Below are 20,799 nucleotides of genomic sequence, written 5' to 3'. Positions count from 1 at the left end.
TGCTACAAAGAGGAACAAAGTCACGAGGCACGCAACAATGTGAATGAACCTGTGGGACATTGGTCAGCAAAATAAGCCAGAAACCAAAGAACAATTATTGTATGCTCTCCTTTAGAAAACGCTTATAAGAAAACAGGGGCCTAGACTGTAAGCTCTTATAGCAGACACATTTAGTCAGGAGGGGTAATTATTATTTCTGCATTGTGAGAAGCTGTTTTATATATGTATAACCTGATGCTTAGAGACAAGACCGAAGCTACAGTTTGGGGTTAAAGTAATTTAGAACACATGGGTAAGGAAGACAGTGCCTGTATTTCAGAACCACACATACTCTTTGAGACCAAAGGAAGAAAGGTTTATTCTGTCCAGAACCTAAATTTTCTGTACCACATAATCTAACTCAACCTGTCTAGACAGATCATTTGAACAATCCAGACACAGGATGCCCAGAATAAGAGTGAGGGTCTTTAATCCTATATAGTTCAATGTAATGCCTGGATACATCCTAGAATATATTAAGCAGATAATCAAAAAGTATTGGCAAAGCCCCTTGAGGGATGGGAGAAAAAATATGCAACTATTAAACTTTACCACTGGGAAAACCCCTGCTACTGTGTCAGACATTAGGGACACCCAAATCAATGGGTCAAGCCCCTGACCTTGAGGCTTACTGTTGTGAAGCTTATGCGGACAGCAAAGAAGCTTAATCTACCTACAGGTCATGCTTAGAGGTTGCTTCTGGAGGTCTCTGCTGTTGCCCAGATGTGGCCTCAGTCTCTCTAAGTCCAACTCCGCAAGTGAAATCACTGCCCTCCCCCTACGTGGGACATGACATCCAGGGGTGAAAGTATTCCTGGCAGAGTGGGAGTTAACTCCCAGAGATGAGTCCGGCCCTGGCACCATGGGATCAACAATTCCATCCTGACCAAAAGGGGGAAAGAAGTATAACTAATAAAGTATCAGTGGCAGAGAGAGTTCAAATACAGTCAAGAAGCTATTCTGGAGGTTGCTTGTAGGAGCCAAAGCTTTAAAGCAAGAGCTACAGAATTTGTTGCAAGCAGCTGGCCTCAGGATGGCGGCAGTAAACTGTGGAGACTGTTATGTAAAGCAGTCTGGGAGGAAGAGAATGTTTACCCCAAATGGTTATGTTAAGTGTGAAGAACACTGTAAGATAAGAACTTTGCTCCCTCAGGAAATGCCTGCATACCTATTGACATCCTGTGGTATATAACTAGGATCTGGTTAAGAATAAAATTGTCTGAAGTCTCTCTGAAGTAAACTCGAGCTTCAGACCCCCTGAGCCCGTCTGTGTCTTTCTTTCTTTCTTCCTTTCTTTTTTTATCATTCCTTAATACTCTTCGAGCTCCGTTTCAACAAGAAGCAACATTTGGCGCCCAACGTGAGGCTTGAAGAAGAAGACTCCAAATCAATATTAAGGAACCAAGGAAAAGTCTCATTAGAGGCACGTGTGTCCAGCCGATAGAAGAGGACTCGAGTCATATTGGTAAAGCAAGCATTTTCCTTGGATCATCAGGGTAACGGGTAATCATAATAGGCGGCTGGAGGAGTATGTGTGTGTGTTAAAGCTACTGGGGTGCCTGTTAAAACATCTGAATTAGTAAGCTTATTTGATCTCATTCAAAAACATTGATGTTGGTTTCAGCCTTAAGGCCATAATGTTTTAAATCTTAAGTAATGGAAATTGGTTATGAAGGCTTTGCAGTGAACATAACAAAACGGGGAAAATATTCCTGTTTCTATTTGGTTATTGTGTTCAGTCAGGCAATGAACTACCTGGCTCATGCTTTGTCTTAAACTCTAAGTTGTGTTTCTTCTCAATCTCCCACTACCCCTTCTTACCCTGTTTGGACAGTTGCTTGAGCCGGACTCGGCAATTGGTGCCCAAACAGGGATCTAATAAGGGAACTCTTAAAGCATTAAGTGAGCAGACGCTCCAGGGACACCCACTACAAATACTACAGGCGGGCCTTTGTGGGTTGAGCAGTGGCCCTTATCCGTAGAGAGGTTTGAGGCTCTGACTCGGTTGATTTGGGAACAGTTTGGAGCAGGACGTTTAGAGGAGTCTCGGGTTCTTGGAATTCTCCAATATTTATTGCAGGAGGGAGGTCAGGAAAATGGAGAATGTTGACTGATTTGATAAAAGTTGATACTGTGGTTCAGCCTATGGAGTCATTGCAGCCTGGCTTGCCCACACCAGTTGTAATTTCTAAGAACTGCTTTATTATGATAGATTTTAAAAATTGCTTCTTTGCCATGCCTTTGGCAGAGCAGGATAAAGAAAGATTGGTTTCTGGGCTTGTTCTTGATGGGCTGCCTTTATATAGGGATTCATGTACACCTGAATTAGAAAGTAGTCAGTGAGAAAGGTGCCATACCAAATGGGGGTCAGTGCTCATTGATGGTTCCTGTGGCAGGTTGGTCCCCAACGGGGTGTGCAGTTCGGGATTGTAGTTCTGACTCAAGGTATTCTGTTAGGTTACCTTTGTTTAGTCTGAATGATTATTCTATGAGATTTATACCAATGCTACAGGTAAAGTCTTGTGACAGAGAGTGGGAATGGTAGCCCCATCTTCTTTTGTTGACTTAAATTCTCGACAGGCAGTGGTTTGGAAACTGGCCATGTATTTAGCTCCTATTCATATTTTAAAAAGGAAATATATTTTAAGAATTTTAAAACTAAAAATTCTTGTTAAAAACTATATATTGATAGTTAATGCATATTTGAAGCATTAACTAAAGTATTTTAAGTATTTAACATTCTAACAAATTTAATTTTGATGGTAATTAAATGTGGTAAAATATTTGTTCAAAGTAATGATTTAAGTATGAAAAATATGAAAGATTTATTTTTATTAATAGGAAAACAGAATAGTTTTATCCTAAAATGAATAACTGTTACTAAATGAGAAAAATATGGGACAAAGCCTAAACTAATATAATAAGTGCTGAGGGTTTGTAAAAATGGAAATTATGGTTAAAATCAAGAAAGATTTAATGAGTCTAAAATGACAGTGTTTCTTGGACTCTTAGGCTGTGCTAATGAAAAGATAAAAAAAAAACTTTTTTTTCTAAATAATTAGGTAAAAAGCAAAGAGTCTGTGTTTTATCAAAATAACTTATATTAACTTGTATCATGTTGTTATCTGTATAAAAAATACTGATTTTCTCCTTGCCAGTATATCATTATACTGGCAAAAACTGCTTCTTGCCCTAAACCAGGTGGCTTAATCTATTAATCTAAGTACTATTACTATAAATGAATCTATTACTGACTAAATAATATTCAAATCATATAAATACCTAAATTCCTTTAGGCCGAAATACTTTAATGCTTTGTCCAGTGTTTATATAAACTATATATGTATAAACTAAATTTATCCCAAGATAACCATGGCTTATATTGGAAGCAGATCAGATTTGAGGGTTGAATGCAAGGAAAAAATATACTTGTGGAGTCTTTTTTATTCACCTGATGTTGCCATTACATGCAACTGATATTGCTATCACATGACCTTGGTAAGAAATAGTTAAAATGTACACTCTAGCTGGGAGGACTGGCTATACCCCCAGAAGGAGGTGTACTTTAAGAAAGATATCTAGGTCCCAGGAAGCTCCTCTTGGTTCCTAGCCAGTTCCCAGAGGATCCAACTGGGCCCGGTCATGTAAGCAAATCTGAATTTGGCCACTATTGTGAGAAAATAATATAAAAACTGCATGAAATAAATTTAAAATTAGCAAAAATGCACAACCAATTATAAAGAATCCACATTCTTGCATTCCTTTTCAATCAATCCAATGAATTCAATTTTTAAAATCTGGTCATTTACTATGGGTACATGTCACTATTGACACTCTGCTTTCATTTTTGCTACCTGCCACTTTAGGGATTCCTAATTATATATTACAAAACTTGTTTGATATTTTACAAGTAGATTCTGATTTATTAAGCAAAAGGCAGTTAACAGCTGCAGCTGAACGAGAGTTACAATTAATTAAACAATGCATTCAAAAAAGACAGCTTGTTCAAATAGATCTAAAAAAGCCTGTTGATTTTATTATTTTCTTTACCTTGCAATCTCCCACAGGCCTATTTTAGCAAGATGGTGTTTTAAAATGGATTTTTTAACCAAACAATTGACAAAAATGTTTAAATACATATTTGCAAAAGATTATTTCTTTAATAGCCAAAAGTCACCAAAAATATTATCAATTAAGAAGTCATGATCCTAATCGCATAGTGTGTGATCTCACAAAGGAAGAGGTTCAAAGTCTATATATTTCAATACCTCTTGGCAAATAGCATTAAGTGACTTTAAAGGACAAATGAATAATCATTTGCTATGTCAAAACTTTCACAATTTTTAAAAATGAACGCAATGGATTTTGCCTAAAATAGTTCTGGCTTCCCGGCTAGCTATTACTGTCTTTACTGATGATAATATTAATGGGAAGCCTGCATATGTCACCCCAGTGGAAAACAAGTTAGAAAATGCCTTATACCTCAGCCCAGCGTACTGAATTAGCAGCTGTAATTCAAGTATTGCAAAGTTTTCCACAATCTCTTAATATCGTTTCTGATTGTAAATGTTTGCCAAACAGTTACGCACATTAAAACAGCTTCTTTGTTTGAAAGAGATGAACTCTCCTGAATGTTTTTACATTTACAAACATTAATCAGAAGTCAAATTAATCCTTTTTATCATGCATATAAAGAGCTCATACCAATCTTCCAGGTCCTTTGTCATTACAAAATCAGCAAGCAGATAGTCTTGTGAGTTTAATTCAAGATCCCACTACACTTCACAAACTGACTCATATCAACAGCAAACGGCTGTGAAAGAAATTTCTGTCTATATTTAAACAGCAAGCTCAGGACATTGTTAGGACTTGTCAAACCTGTGGACCTTTAAATGCACTCCCATTTGCATCAGGGATTAATCCTCGCGGTCAAAAAGCAAATGAATTATGGCAAATGGATGTTACTCATATTTCACATTTTGGTAAAATGCAATATGTACATGTTATCATAGACACTTGTTCTCATTTCATCTGGGTTACTGCACAATCTGGAGATTGTTTTTGCCATGTTCAATCACATTTACTTAATGCTTTTGCTGTTGTGGGATGCCCTCAATCTATTAAATGGACAATGGTCCTACTTATACAGGAAAGTAATTTCATAAATTTTGTACTACTTTTAATATTACTCAATAACAGGAATTCCTCATAATCCCTCAAGGCAAGGAATTATTAAACGAGCAAACTGGACGCTAAAGTCTATGCTCTTTAAACAAAAAGGGGGAGATGATGATCAGGAAAATGACGTTATGAAAACAAGTACACCTAAAGTTCAATTAGCAAAAGCACTTTTTACCTTAAAAAAAAAATCATTTATGATAATTCATCAGACTCCTGCAGAACAACATTTTAGTAATTTGGGAAAGAAAAATGATACAACCCAAACAGAACTGCAGCTGCAGCCAATCTATTAGAAAGATGTTAAAGATGATTTATGGAAACCAGGAATGGTAAAGGTGTGGGGTAGAGGGATTTGCTCTTGTCATTGCAGATGACGGAACCTCGGTTTGGATTCCCTCGAAGAGAATAAAATCCAGACATGTCAACCCAGACGAAAATAACTAAATGGGCAATGTATATTATAGGAAATATAACTTTAATTGCTGAAGGACAGGGACACAGTCATACGTATTGGGTTTATAGTCCTAACCCACCTCTGCTTATAACCATCCTAAAAATGTGATTCTTGCGAAAACTCTTGGCTCCCTCCTGAATCAAAGTCAGAGAGCTTGACTGGCATCCAATGACGGGTAAGACCCTTCAGAGCCTAAGGGCAACCTAAGACAGGCGCGGTCACCTCTGCTTATAGTCACCCTAAAAAGGTGATTCTTGTTTTCCTCGGCTTATAAAATAAAAAGGGGGAAATGTAGGAGCCAAAGGTTTAAAGCAAGACCTACAGAATTTGTTGCAAGCAGCTGGCCTCAGGATGGCGGCAGTGAACTGTGGAGATTGTTATGTAGAGCAGTCTGGGAGGAAGAGAATGTTTACCCCAAATGGTTATGTTAAGTATGAAGAACACTGTAAGATAAGAACTTTGCTCCCTCAGGAAATGCCTGCATACCTGTTGACATCCTGTGGTATATAACCAGGATCTGGTTAAGAATAAAATTGTCTGAAGTCTGTCTGAAGTAAACTCAAGCTTCAGACCCCCTGAGCGCGTCTGTGTCTTTCTTTCCTTTTTTTCTCATCATTCCTTAATATCCTTCCAGCTCCGTTTCAATAGGAAGCAACAGTTGCTTTTACGCAAGCTTTTAGTTAGACCTTGCTACCTATCATAACCTGCCAACCCCCAACCAGGACCACTCTAGCCAATCCTAAAGAACACCTAGGCAATATATAAGATTCTACAAAGCTTCCATGCACTACGGCAACTTTCCAGAAACCTACAACCTCCAGAAGGATCCCTGGACCAGATAAGTTCTGAAACCTAGAGGGCCCAGCCTCTTCAGAACATAAGCTAGTTCCATCTCCCTACCCCATATCATCGACAGTCCCTTCCAACATGAGCAACCTAGAATTTCCATAGCCCAAATACCCCTAAAGAATGGGAGAAAGTTCAAAGGTAATGGTGTAGTTATATGGAAAAGGTAAGGTTTAACAAATGAATATGGCTGCTGAATCATTAAGTTGATATTTCTTAAGTCTCCAGTGTCTCAGAGCAGCTAGAATTAAAAACCTAAAATTGTGGAATTGTAAAACCATACCAAATTCTGAAATCTGCTCTACAACTAATTGTTGTGCTGTGCTTTGAAATTTGTTTTCTTGTATGTTATTTTTCACACACACTCACACACACACACACAAAAGTTGATTGTGATGATAAAAAAACATTTATTCCTTCTAGCCTCCTATGTTCTGGAGCAGCTAGAAAGAACAACCTGAGATGATGGTATGGTAGCCCATCACAAACTCTGGGATCTGTCCTATAACTACTTGTTGAAGATTGCTCTGAAAACTATTGCTTTTTTCTTTACTTGCTTTCTTTACAACATAATATATGCTATATTACACAATAAATTTTTTTTAAAAAGATATATTCTTAGGGATTACTACAAGGGTAGTAAATCCAAAAGAAAAGCAATGAAGTGGGTACTATAAAATTGAGAACTGTGTTATCCTTAGGCGGAATCAAGGAGAAAGGATTTTAAAGGGGACAATGGAGTGGTGGGCTGCGGGAACGCAGTGTTTACCGGGTGTTCTCTTTATAATTAGCCGTGATACAATACATTTATGTTTCATGTACTTGAGAGTCAAGAACCTGGACTACAACGTCCCAGGCCATTAGAGAAATGCAAATCAAAACCAATGAGATACCATCTCACATCCACCAGAATGGCCATTATCAACAAAACAGAAAATGACAAGTGCTGGAGAGGATGTGGAGAAAGAGGCACACTTATCCACTGTTGGTGGGAACGTCAAATGGTACAACCACTGTGGAAGGCAGTTTGGCGGTCCTCAAAAAGCTGAATACAGAATTGCCATACGACCCAGTAATACCACTGCCAGGTATCTACTCTGAGGACATAAGGGCAAAGACACAAACGGACATTTGCACACCAATATTTATAGCAGCATTATTTACAATTGCAAGGAGATGGAAACAGCCAAAATGTCCATCAACAGACAAGTGGCTAAACAAACTGTGGTATATACATACGATGGAATATTATGCAGCTTTAGGACAGAATAAACTTATGAAGTATATAACAATGTGGATGGACCTTGAGAACATTATGCTGAGTGAGACTATCCAAAAACTAAAGGACAAATACTGTATGGTCCCACTGATATGAACTGACATTAGTGAATAAACTTGGAATATTTTGTTAGTAAGAGAGACCATCAGGAGATAGAAATAGGGTAAGATATTGGGTAATTGGAGCTGAAGGGATACAGACTGTGCAACAGGACTGGATACAAAAACTCAGAAATGGACAGCACAATACTACCTAACGGTAATATAATTATGTTAAAACACTGAATGAAGCTACATGTGAGAATGATAGAGGGAGGAGGGCTGGGGACATATTGAAATTAGAAAGAAAGATAGATGTTAAAGATTGAGATGGTATAATCTAGGAATGCCCAGAGTGTATTAAACAGTGAAATGTACAAGGTACAATTTTAAAAATGTTTTTGCATGAGGAAGAACAAAGGAATCTCATTATTGCAGGGTACTGAAAATAGATGGTAATTAATATTTTAAAATGTCACCTTCTGTGTGAGACTAAAGCAAAAAATGTTTATCTGTTACAAAATTAATATTTTGACTAGTGCATTTCCTAATATAACTTATGTAGATAGTTTGATTGAACGCCATAAGTACTTGGAATCTCAGGTAGGACATGAGATTTTGTTGGTTTGTCCAGAGTGATGCCCCGATGAATCCCAGAGTGATTCAATCAGTGAGTGGAAAAGTATGTGCAAAGCCCCCTTCGGGGAGTGGTGAGAACGGGGAGAAATTCAACTTCCCCAAGTTGAATTCTTGATATTCTCACAAGCAGTGTGGACAACCAAAGCTATAGGCTGAGCCCCCAGTCTTGGGGTTTGTTCATGTGAAACTTAATCCCGCAAAGGATAGGTCAAGTCTACTTAAAATTTAGGCCTAAGAGTCACCCCTTGTGTTGAACCTCTTGTGTTGCTCAGATGTGCCCCTCTCTCCAGCCAACACAACGAGCAGTCTCACCACCCTACCCCTCTCTACATGGGACATGACTCCCAGGGGTGTGGACCTTCCTGGAAACATGGGACAGAGATCTTGGAATGAGCTGAGACTCAGCATCAAGGGATTGAGAAAAAACGTAGAATGAGCTGAGACTTAGCATCAAGGGATTGAGAAAACCTTCTCGACCAAAAGGGGGAAGAGTGAAATGAGACAAAGTGTCAATGGCTGAGAGATTCCAAACAGAGTCAAGAGGTTATCCTGGAGGTTATTCTTAGGCATCAAGTAGATATCATCTTGTTAGTCAAGATGTAATGGAGGACTTCCGGGTCAACATGGTGGCTTAACAATGTGCGCATTTTAGTTCGTCCTCCAGAACAACTACTAAATAACCAGAAACAGTACAGAACAGCTCCTGGGGCCACGTCAGTGACCGGACACACAGAGTACCCCAGTCTGGATCAGCTGGACCAGCTGCGAGCAGCCCCCAGAACTGTGAGTTCCCAAAGCTGCAGTGGCTTGGTGCCCCTCCCCGAGGGTAAAGGAAAGGACTTGACCAGCAGCAGGGACTGGGCACAATCAAATGCCAATTGTTGAACTAATTAACAAATTCTGACTACTAAAAATAGGCCCCCAGCTTAGGTGAACCTGATCAAAGCGGAGGCTGCTCATTTTTGCCCCAGCACCAAGGGGGCAGGACTGACAGAAAAAGGGGGGGGCGGGGAAAGAAGTAAACAGGTTTTTGTGGCTGTGTATCTACAAAGGCTTGACTGCCTCTGGATACAGCGGCAGGACTTTTCAGGCTGCAATTGCCCCAGGCATAGGCAGAAACGGGCTGCTTTCAGGGCTCTCTCCCACCTGTGCCTTCCCTAGGGGAGGGGTGAAGCCCAACTCAGGTGGAATCCCTCTCTCAAGGAATTCAGAACCCAGGGCTTGGTAATTTGAAGCCATTAACACCAGCCTACAACCTCTCCTCTGTCTCCACCACACCCAGCAGGGAGAGCCTTCCAAACTTAAAGATGCCACAACGTCTTACACTGGTGGGACCTGCAGTCAGACAAGAGCCACCTACTGGGCAGGATAAGAAAAACAGAGTCCAGAGACTTCACAGGAAAGTCTTTCAACCTGCTGGGTCTCACCCTCAGGGAAAACCGATGCAGGTGACTCTTTCCTCCTGATAGGAGGCCAGTTAGGTCTGGGAAAATCTGACTGGGGTCTATAATATCTAAGTAGACCCTCCTAAGTGTGTGTGAGGGGAAAAGGCACCACACAAGCAGGGCAAGAAACAAGAAAACAAGAACTGGAAAATTCTCCTCTGTTAAACAAAACTTTAGCTAAAGGTCCAGATAAAGCTGAATGGAATGTCAAAGAACAGATAGACAACAAATTCATCCAGCAAGAAAACCCTAGATAAAAGAAGTGAAAGCAATCTCCAGAATAAACTAATCAAGGTAATTAAATGCCTATGCCAGCAAAAAATAACAAATTACACTAAGAAAATTGAAGATATGGCCCAAAGGAACAAACCAACAGTTCAAATGACATACAGGAGCTGAAACAAATTAATTCAGAATATACAAACAGACATGGAAAACCTCATCAAAAATCAAATCAACGAATTGAGGGAGGATATAAAGAAGGCAAGGAAAGAACAAAAAGAAGAAACTTAAAGTCTGAAAAAACAAATCACAGAACTTATGGGAATGAAAGACACAGTAGAAGAGATGAAAAAAAACAATGGAAACCTACAATGGTAGATTTTGAGAGAGAGAACATAGGATTTCTGAACTGGAGGATGGAACATCTGAAATCCGACAAGAAGCAGAAACTATAGGAAAAAAAATGGAAAAATACGAGCAGGGACTCAGGGAATTGAAAGACAATATGAAGCGCACAAATACATGTGTTGTGGGTGTCCCAGAAGGAGAAGAGAAGGGAAAAGGAGGAGAAAAACTAATGGAGGAAATTATCACTGAAAATTTCCCAACTCTTAAGAATGACTTAAAATTACAGATCCAAGAAGTGCAGCGTACCCCAAAGAGAACAGATCCAAATAGACATACTCCAAGACATTGAATAATCAGAACGTCAGAGGTCAAAGAGAAGGAGAGGATCTTGAAAGCAGCAAGAGAAAAGCAATCCATCACATACAAGGGAAGCCCAATAAGACTATGTGCAGATCTCTCAGCAGAAACCATGGAGGCGAGAAAACAGGGTGATAATATATTTAAATTATTAAAAGAGAAAAACTGTCAACCAAGAATTCTATATCCAGCAAAATTGTCCTTCAAAAATGAGGGAGAAATTAAAACATTTTCAGACAAAAAATCACTGAGAGAATTTGTGACCAAGAGACCAGCTCTGCAAGAAATACTAAAGGGAACATTAGAGACAGATATGAAGACAGAAGAGAGAGGTGTGGAGAAGACTGTAGAAAGACTACGAGTAAAGGTAAAAAGAAGGAAAATTAGATATGACATATAAAATCCAGAAGGCAAAATAGTAGAAGAAAGTACTACCCACGCAGTAATAACACTGAATGTTAATGGATTAAACTCTCCAATTAAAAGACACAGTCTGGCAGAATGGATTAAAAAACAGGACCCATCTATATGCTGTCTCTACTCAAAGGACACAAGGCCAAGGACACAAATGGACATTTACACACCAATGTTTATAGCAGCATTATTAACAATTACCAAGAGATGGAAACAGCCAAAATGTCCATCAACAGATAGTTGGCTAAACAAACTATGACATTTACATAAGATGGAATATTATGCAGCTGTAAGACAGAATAAAGTTATGAAGTACGTAACAACATGAATGGACCTTAAGGACATTATGCTGAGTGTGATTAGCCAGAAACAAAAGGTCAAATACTGTATGGTCTCACTGATATGAACTGACGTTAGTGAATAAACTTGGAATATTTCCTTGGTAACAGAGACCATCAGGAGATAGAAATAGGGTAAGATATTGGGTAACTGGAGCTGAAGGAATACAGATTGTGCAACAGGACTGAATATAAAAACTCAGAAATGGACAGCACAATATTACCTAACTGTAATACAATTATGCTAAAACACTGAATGAAGCTGCATATGAAAATGATAGAGGGAGGAGGGCTGGGGCATAAATGAAATCACAAAGAAAGACGATAAAGATTGAGATGGTGCAATCTAGGAATGCCTAGAGTGTATAACGATAGTGACTAAATGTACAAATTTAAAAAACGTTTTTGCATGAGGAAGAACAAAAGAATGTCATTACTGCAGTGTGCTGAAAATAGATGGTACTTAATAGTTTAAAATTTCAACTAATGTGTGAGACTAAAGCAAAAATGTTTATTTGGTACAAATCTATACTTTGACTAGTGCATCTCCTAATATAACTTATGTAGACAGTTGATTGAACATCTTAAGTACATGGAACTTTGTATAGGACATGAGATTTTGTTGGTTTGTCCAGGTGATGCCATGATGAATCCCAGAGCGATTTGATCAGTAAGTGAAAAAGTATTTGCAAAGTCCCCTTTGGGGAATGGTGAGAACAGGGGAAAACTCAACTTCCCCAAGTTGAATTCTTGATATTCTCACAAGCAGTGTGGACAACCAAAGCTATAGGCTGAGCCCCCAGTCTTGGGGTTTGTTCATATGAAACTTAACCCCACAGGGGATAGCTCAAGCCTACTTAAAATTAAGCCTAAGAGTCACCCCCAAGAGAAGCTCTTTTGTTGCTCAGACGTGGCCTCTCTCTCTGGCCAACACAGCAAGCAGACTCACCACCCTCCCCTTGTCTACGTGGGACATGACTACCAGGGGTGTGGATCTTCCTGGCAGCGTGGGACAGAAATTCCACAATGAGCTGAGACCCAGCATCAAGGGATTGAGAAAACCTTCTTGACCAAAAGGAGGAAGAGTGAAATCAGACAAAGTGTCAATGGCTGAGAGATTCCAAACAGAGTCGAGAGGTTTTCCTGGAGGTTATTCTTATGCATTAAGTAGATATCACCTTGTTATTCAAGATGTAATGGAGAGGCTGGAGGGAACTGCCTGAAATGTAGAGCTGTGTTTCAGTAGCCATGTTTCTTGATGATGATTGTATAATGATAAAGCTTTTACAATGTGACTGTGTGATTGTGATCAGACCTTGTGTCTGATGTTCCTTTTATCTACCTTGTCAACAGATGAGAGGAACATATGGAATAAAAATAAATAATAGGGGGAACAAATGTTAAAATAGATTTAGTTTGAAATGCTAGTGATCAATGAAAGGGATCAGTAAGGGGTAAGGCATGTAAAATTTTTTTTCTTTGTTTGTTATATTTTTCTGTTGTCTTTTTATTTCTTTTTCTGAATTGATGCTAATGTTTTGGGAAATGATCACAATGATGAATATGCAACTATGTGATGATATTGTGAATTGCTGAGTGTATGTGTTGGGAATGTTTGTGTTTCTTGTAATTTTTTTTTAATAAATAAAAAATTAAAAAAAAAAATTTAATGGAGAGGCTGGAGGGAACTGCCTGAAAATGTAGAGCTGTTTTCCAGTAGCCATGTTTCTTGATGATGATTGTATAATGATATAGCTTTCATAATGTGACTGTGATTGTGAAAACTTTGTGTCTGATGCTCCTTTTATCTACCTTGTCAACAGATGAGTAGAATATATAGGATAAAAATAAATAATAGGGGGAACAAATGTTAAATTTAGTTTGAAATGCTAGTGATCAATGAAAGCAAGGGGTAAGGGGTATGGTATGTAAAATTTTCTGTTTTTGTTTTATTTTTCTGTTGTCTTTTTCTGAATTGATGCAAATGTGTCGGAAATGATCATGATGACGAATATGCAACCATGTGATGATACTGTGAATTGCTGAGTGTACGTGTTGGGAATGTTTGTGCTTCTTGTAATTTTTTTTTAATTAATAAAAATTTTTTTTTAAAAATTAAAAAAAAGAACCTAGGCTAAAGCAAGCTACTTGGGAATAACCTTGTTGTCCATGGTCTCACTGGACCATTCCTTGGAAACTGTATAAGACAACTGCAGAGCAGTCCATCTGCTTGGTCTGTTGTTTGGGTTTGTACACAGACTGGGGACGTTTATGTTGCAATGGAGGACTGCGGCCTATATGACAAAAACAGTATAAAAATTTGTTGGAAATTGAAGTTGTGGTTTTTCGGTATCAAGGTGACCACTTGTCTGAGCAGAGGCGCATGCCCTAAAGGGCAGACAAAGTATCATGCATGGGTTTTCCTAGGTCTCCTGAGGAAACAAAGATGTGTACCTGCTGGAGTTCCCATCCTGTATCATCCTATAAAGGTAGGTAAAAGAGTATTATACGGAAGCCTACTTGAGTCTCACTGCCAATTTGAACACTCTTCTGTAGATGTCTTAAAATTCACCATCAAAAAAAGTTGAGAAAAAGAAACAGGGAAGGGAGGAGCAGGCACTGGTTTTAAGCTATAAATCAGTAAGGTTCATTAAGTTAGGAAATCAAAATACTAAAAATGTTAAACTGATTTGAAAGGAAACAAGTTTTTGAAATAGTTTAAAACTCACTACAGAAGCAGAGAAAACCGAAATAAAAGCAATTTCCTAAAAATCATTTGTGGTAGTTAGATTCAGTTGTCAGCTTGGCCAGATGAAGGCACCTAGTTCTGTTGCTGTGGCCATGAGCCAATGGTAGTGAACCTCATCTGTTGCTCATTACATCTGCAGTTGGCTAGGAGGCGTGTCTGCTGCAATGAATGACGTTTCACTTAAGTGGATGGTACTTAAATGAGAGAGCTCAACATAGCACAGCCAAGCAGCTCGGCATTCCTCATCTCAGCACTCACAGCTCAGCCCAGGCCTTTGGAGATGCAGAAAGAAGTCACCCCAGGGAAAGTTGTTGGAACCCAGGGGGCTGGAGAGAGGCCGGCAGAGACCATCCTGTGCCTTCCACGTAAAAAAGAACCTCAGTGGAAAGTTAGCTGCCTTTCCTCTGAAGAACTAACAAAATAAATCCCTTTTTATTAAAAGCCAATCTGTCTCTGGTGTGTTGCATTCCAGAAGCTAGCAAAGTAGAACACCGTTCAGGCTAAATGACAACAAACTTCTTTAAAGATACATTTTTTTAAAAACCTGGCCAAGTTTCCTTGATTTAAGTAAGTGGGTCCCAAATGTTAACTAAAATGACACCAACATAATAAAGTTCATATCCATTCCTGTCTGCTTTTTTAATATGCCAAATTAGTCTTACCTTTTTGGGAATTTGCTCACACGCCACATTTATCTCCCATTTTTGCTTCTCTTCTTTTGTTTGTTCAACTTCAGTATCATCTATTTCATCATCGATTCTGCAGCAAAACAACAAGGAACACATGTTTTTTTCAACTTGAAAAGGATTCATACCACAGCATTAAAAATCACTGTTTCACTTACCCTGCAAAGGATAGGCTAAGCCTTCTTAACATTAGGCCTAAGAGTCACCCCCAGAGAACCTCTTTTGTTGCTCACATGTGGCTTCTCTCTCCCTCAGCCAACATGGCAAGGGAACTCAGTGCCCTCCCCGCTTTCTATGTTGGACCTAAGTCCCAGGGTTGTAAACCTCCCTAGCAACTTGGGACAGAAATCCTAGAATGAGCTGGGACTCAGCATCCAGGGATTGAGAAAATCTTCTTGGCTGAAAAGGGGAAGAGAGAAATGAGACAAAATAAACTGTCAATAGCTGAGAGATTTCCAACAGAGTCAAGAGGTTATTCTGGAGGTTATACTTACGCATTATATAGCTATCCCTTTTAGTTCAAAGTGTATTAGAGAAGCTAGAGGGAAGTGCCTGAAACTGTAGAGCTGTGTTCCAGTAGCCTTGTTTCTTTGAGATGACTGTATAATGATATAGCTTTTACAGTGTGACTCTGTGATTGTGAAAACCTTGTGTCTGTTGCTTCTTTTATCTATGGTATGGACAGATAAATAAAAAAATTGATAAAAAATAAATAAATAACAGGGGGAACAAATGTTAAAATAAATTGAGTAGATTAAAATACTAAAGAACAATGAAAGGGAGTGGTAAGGGGTATAGGAAAAAAAATAGAGGGAACAAAGGTTAAAATCTATTGGGTCGATGGTTATACTAGTGATCAATGAGAGGGAGGGGAAAGGGGTATGGTATGTGTGAGTTTTTCTTTTTTCTTTTTATTTCTTTCTCTGGAGTGATGCGAATGTTCTAAGAAATGATTGTGATGATGATATACAACTATGTGATGATATCGTGAACCACTGATTGTACACTAAGTATGGAACGTTCACATGTTAAGAATGTCCGTGTTTATATGTTGTTTTGTCAATAAAAATATTTTTAAAAAACTGAAGCAGAAAAAAAATTCACTGTTTCAGTTTCTCTTCAATTTTCCCTCAAAGTCAAATCCAAATTCTACTTCAAATACTTCAGAAAAAAGTAAAAAACGATGGACAGTAAACATCATTGCTTGTAAGTAACCTGTTAAGGTGAAACTGTATATTATATAACCTTAATGTTCATATATTAACAGCTATAAAAATCATCCATTCATCCTTCATTCCATTCATTCAACAAATACTGAGTATCTACCATAAACCAGCTTCTGTGCCTTAAATCATGAAGATATACCTGATCCTTGCCTTCTGGGAGCTTTCTCTCTGGTTGAGAGAAAGAAATAAAGCAATTTCAAAATGGTAAAATAAGTAAAGGCTCGCATATGACTTGGGGGCCAAAGACCAACTAACATCACAGACCAGTTAGTGCTGGTGTGCCAGTTTGAAAGGATGATGTACCCAGGAAAGTCACGGTTTAATCCTGATCCATCTTGTGGAGGCGGCCACTTCTTTTAATCCTGATTCAGGACCGCAGGGTGTAAACCTGATCAAGTTATCTCCATGCAGACGTGGCACACCCAATCGTGGGTATTAACCTTTGACTAGAGGGATATGTGATTCCACCCATTCCAGGTGGGTCTTGTTTACTGGAATCCTTTGAGGAAACATTTTGGAAAAAGCTTCAGAACCTAGGAGCTTGCTCAACCACAGACATTGGAGATGAAGGAAAATGCCCTCAGGGGAGCGTCATGAAACAAGAAGCCTGGAGAGAAAGCTACCAATTCAGAGAGAAACCCTGAACGACCTCGGCCTTTCTTGAGTGAAGAAAGGTGCCTAAATTTGGACATTTTCACAGCCTTAGAACTGTAAACTCGTAACTTAATAAATTCCCCCCTTTAAAAGCCATTGTTTCTGATATATTGCATTCCAGCAGCTAGCACACTAGAACATCTGGTAACATGCACAAGATACCACCCAACAGCAACAGAGTACACGTTCTCTAGTCACATGGGTCGTTCTCCAGACAGACCATAGGCAAGTCTCAATAAATTTTGAAATACTGAAATCATACAATGTATCTTCTCGCACTACAAAGGAATGAAACTAGAAACCAAAGGGAGAACTGGAAAATCCACCAATATGTCAAAATTAAACAATATGCTCTTAAACCAATGGATCAAAGAAGAGATCACAAGGGAAATTATGAAATATCTTGAGGCAAATGAAATCTAAAACACAAAAACCAAAAATTTATGAGATGGAACAAAGGCATACTGAGAGGGAAATTTAAAGATCTCAGATCAGTGAACTAACCTCACACCTGGAAGAACTAGAAAAAAGACTAGCAAACTAAACCTAAAGTGGGCAGAAGGAAAGAAATAAAGATTGAAGTGAAGATGAATGAAATAGAGAACAAAAAAAGAATTTAACAGAATCAAGGAAATGAAAAGACATTAAAACTGACAAGCTTTTAGCTAGCCTGAAAAAGAAAAAAAAAGACGCAAATAATTAAAATCAGAAATGACAGGGGGACCTACAAAAATAAAGAGTCATAAGAGGATACTATGAACAACTCTATGCCAATAAATCAGATAATCTAGATGGAATGGAGAGATTCCTAGTAGCACACAAATTACCTAAACTGAAACCAGAAGAAACAGAAGACTTCAACAGACCAATAACAAGAAATTCAGTTAGTCATCAGAAAACTCCCAACAACAAAAAAAAAACCTCAGGGCCAGATGGCTTCAGAGGTGAACGGTACCAAACATTCCAAGAAGCACTACCAATCTTGCTCCAACTCTTCCAAAAAATTAAAAAGAGGACAGAATACTTTGTAACTCATTCTATGAGGTCAGCATCATCCTCACACCAAAGCAAGATTAAGACACAAGAAAAATTTCAGACCAATATCCCTTATAAATACAAATGCAAAAATCCTCAACAAAATACTACAAACCGAATCCCACGGCACATAACAGAGTTCTACACACCATTATCAAGTGGGATTTATCCTAGGATTGCAAGAGTGGTTCGACAAAAGGAAATCTATTAATGTGATATACATTAATAGAATGGGAAAAAAACCCACCTGATCCTCTCAATCGATGCTGAAAAGGAATCTGACAAAACCCAGCACACGTTCTTGATAAATACACCCAGAAAACAAGAACAGAAGGAAACGTCCTCAACATGGTAAAGGGCCTAATGGAAAGCCCATAGCACATGTCAGACTCAATAGTGACAGACAGAAGCCTCCCTCCAGAGATCAGGAACGAGACAAGGATGTCACAAGAGACATGCAAATCAAAATCAGGAGACACCACTTCACGCCCTGTAGAAAGGCTATTAAGAAAAGGGTGGACGGTGATAACAAGGATGCAGAGAGATGGGAAACCTCTACGCTGCTGGTGAGTTACATGGCGCAGTCCGCTGTGGAAAAGTTTAGCAGTTCCTCAGAAAACTAAACATCTTCTAGGATAGAACGTATGTTAGGTCACAAAGCAAGTCTCAATAAATCTAAAAATACTGAAATTACTAATTACTGCATTTCCCTGCAATTTTACTTCTACTTATATACTGAGAAGAATTGAAAGCAGGGACTCAAAAAGGCATCTGTACACCAAGACTCAGAGCAGAGTTACCTGTAACAGCCAAAAACATGGACGCAACCCAAGTGTCCACCAACAGGGAAACGGATAAAGAAAACATGGTGTATCAACCTCAGGAAGGAATGAACTTCTGATACCTACATGGCTGAATCTTGAAGACATCACGTTGAGTCAAACAAGCCAGATACAAAGTAACAGATACGGCCTGACTTCATTACATGAAATTATTAAGATATGCAAATTCATAGCTGAAAAGTAGAATGCAGGTTACCAGGGAATATGGAGACGATGCATACGGGTTCAGGATCTCTGTTTGGGGTGCTGATGGCGGTGATGACAGCACAACAGTGTCACGGGGAATACTGCCACTGAACTGTACGCTCGGGCCTGCAGATGGACATTTTATGATGCATACATGTTACCATATTTTTTTAAAAAAGGTGAGAAACTGAAGAGAAGTGAAAATTGAATGTAACACATTACCTCGACTAGATCTAATAATGGAGCAGAAAGTGCCTAAAGGGGCATTATGGGTCAGTGGATAAGAGTGAGAGCACAGACTGCATGCTTTACATAAATGTTCAGTATCTTGAACTTGAGAAGTGTACTTAATGTGGTTGGTTACATGAGCAAACAGCCTTGTTCTTAGGGAGTACATACGAAAATATTAAACAGTGAAGAAGCGAATGTGCAACCTACCCTCAAACATGAGAACACAGAGTGATGTAACAAGGGTGACACAATTTTGAAAATTGGCAAATCTGCGTATTAGAGTTCTCTGTATTATTTTTGTACTGTTTAACTTTGTTACAAAGTTTTAGAGTTTAAATTATTTCCAAATAAAATTTTTTAAAAAATGACAAATCGGGGAAAATATTCAGACAAAAGGTTAATCTTAACATATAAAGACTCCTAAAATTTGAAAGAGAAAGACCAACGGTCAAAAAGGAAAATGAGGAAAGGACATGGACATTTGAACTAACTGCGGATGGCCACTTCAAAGTCAGCACTATCATTCTGGCAAAAACCCAGAAGTTTTACCACATAATCTGCTAGTGGGGCCGCAAGGAAGCAGGCGTGTACTGCTGGCAGACATGTCAACTGGAAGAACTCCTGACACTATACTCTCGAAATTAAAACGGTAAATACCGTTCACTCCAGTAAGCGCTCTGTAGAGAAGTTTCCCTACAGACCAATTCGCCCCCAGGTAGAACAGGACCGTGTGAAGTCATTACCGCACCGTCACCGCAGCCGCCGAACAATGGAAACCGCGGCGCAGACACACTGCCCGCACCTGCAAGGACGCCGGCCAGCGCCGCCCCCGACCCCGACGCAGCCTCCGGCCCGGGCCGGCCCGACGCCCACGAGCCCTCGCGGCGCCCGTCGCGGGAAGCCCCGAGGCCCGGGCCGCTGGGGAAGGGTGGGGGCGGCGGAAGGGGCGCTAGGGGCCCGACGGGGCGCGAGCGCAGGGGTCGGGACGCCGGCCCCGCCCCGCCCCAGCCCGGCCGCCTCCCCGCGGTCGCGCCCCCCGGGCCGGGCCCCCGCGGGAGCCCGCAGCGAGGCCGGGCCGAGGCTCGGGTCCCCGCGCTGAGGACGAAAACGCAGGGCTCACCGTTCGTCAGCGTCCGGGGCCGGTCTCCTGCCGAGGGCCGGGTTGGGGGGTTTGGAGAACAGATTCTCGAAGTCCATCACCGGACCGGGTCTCGGCGCCGCCGGAGCGTGAGGAGGGCCCAGCGCCGCCCCGGCCCGCTCCGCGCATGCTCCACCCCGCGCGTGCCCCGCTCCGGGTCGCCTTGCGCATGCGCCACCACGCCCTGCGCTTCCCCCGCCCCGGCCCAGACCCGCGGCTCCACCCTGCGCATGCGCCGCTCCACTTTGGGGGGGCGGTTGTGTGCGAGCGTCAGCTGGTGCGGGTCTGCCCGGGTGTTCGTGCTAGTTGTACTTTCCCAAGCGCGTTTTCATGCGTTATCTCGATTTCTTACTAGAATTTTTAAACTTAGTCTTTAAAATAGCTTTTCGTCACTTCACCTCTTGTTTCCAAGGAATGAGAGCAAGGACTAATTTATCTGAGCGCTCAGTATG

General features: G+C 40.1%; 1 protein-coding gene across 10 annotated transcripts in view; it reads right to left on the bottom strand.

The window, feature by feature from the left end:
* The window catches only part of ZC3H8 (zinc finger CCCH-type containing 8), a 60,511-nt gene extending 40,012 nt beyond the window's left edge, over positions 1-20,499 (bottom strand). For 2 of the 10 annotated variants that reach the window (XM_077133706.1, XM_077133708.1), the window contains exons 1-2: positions 19,867-19,963; positions 15,012-15,108 (exon numbers count right to left, since the gene is read on the bottom strand). In XM_077133706.1, coding sequence (XP_076989821.1) covers positions 15,012-15,108; positions 19,867-19,949 — 180 coding nt within the window. In that variant the 5' untranslated portion in view covers positions 19,950-19,963. Of the gene's footprint in view, positions 1-15,011; positions 15,109-18,988; positions 19,105-19,200; positions 19,548-19,866; positions 19,977-20,011; positions 20,075-20,329 lie in introns of those variants that run through there. The other 8 variants (XM_077133710.1, XM_077133712.1, XM_077133711.1 and 5 more) reach the window with 8 other exon arrangements.
* Between the last annotated feature and the right edge of the window lie 300 nt (positions 20,500-20,799).

This window comes from Tamandua tetradactyla, chromosome 17 (genome assembly GCF_023851605.1).
Source record: "Tamandua tetradactyla isolate mTamTet1 chromosome 17, mTamTet1.pri, whole genome shotgun sequence".
Lineage (NCBI taxonomy): Eukaryota > Metazoa > Chordata > Mammalia > Pilosa > Myrmecophagidae > Tamandua > Tamandua tetradactyla.
Note: the sequence above shows the minus strand (reverse complement) of the source record. Positions and strands in the feature narration are given on the sequence as shown.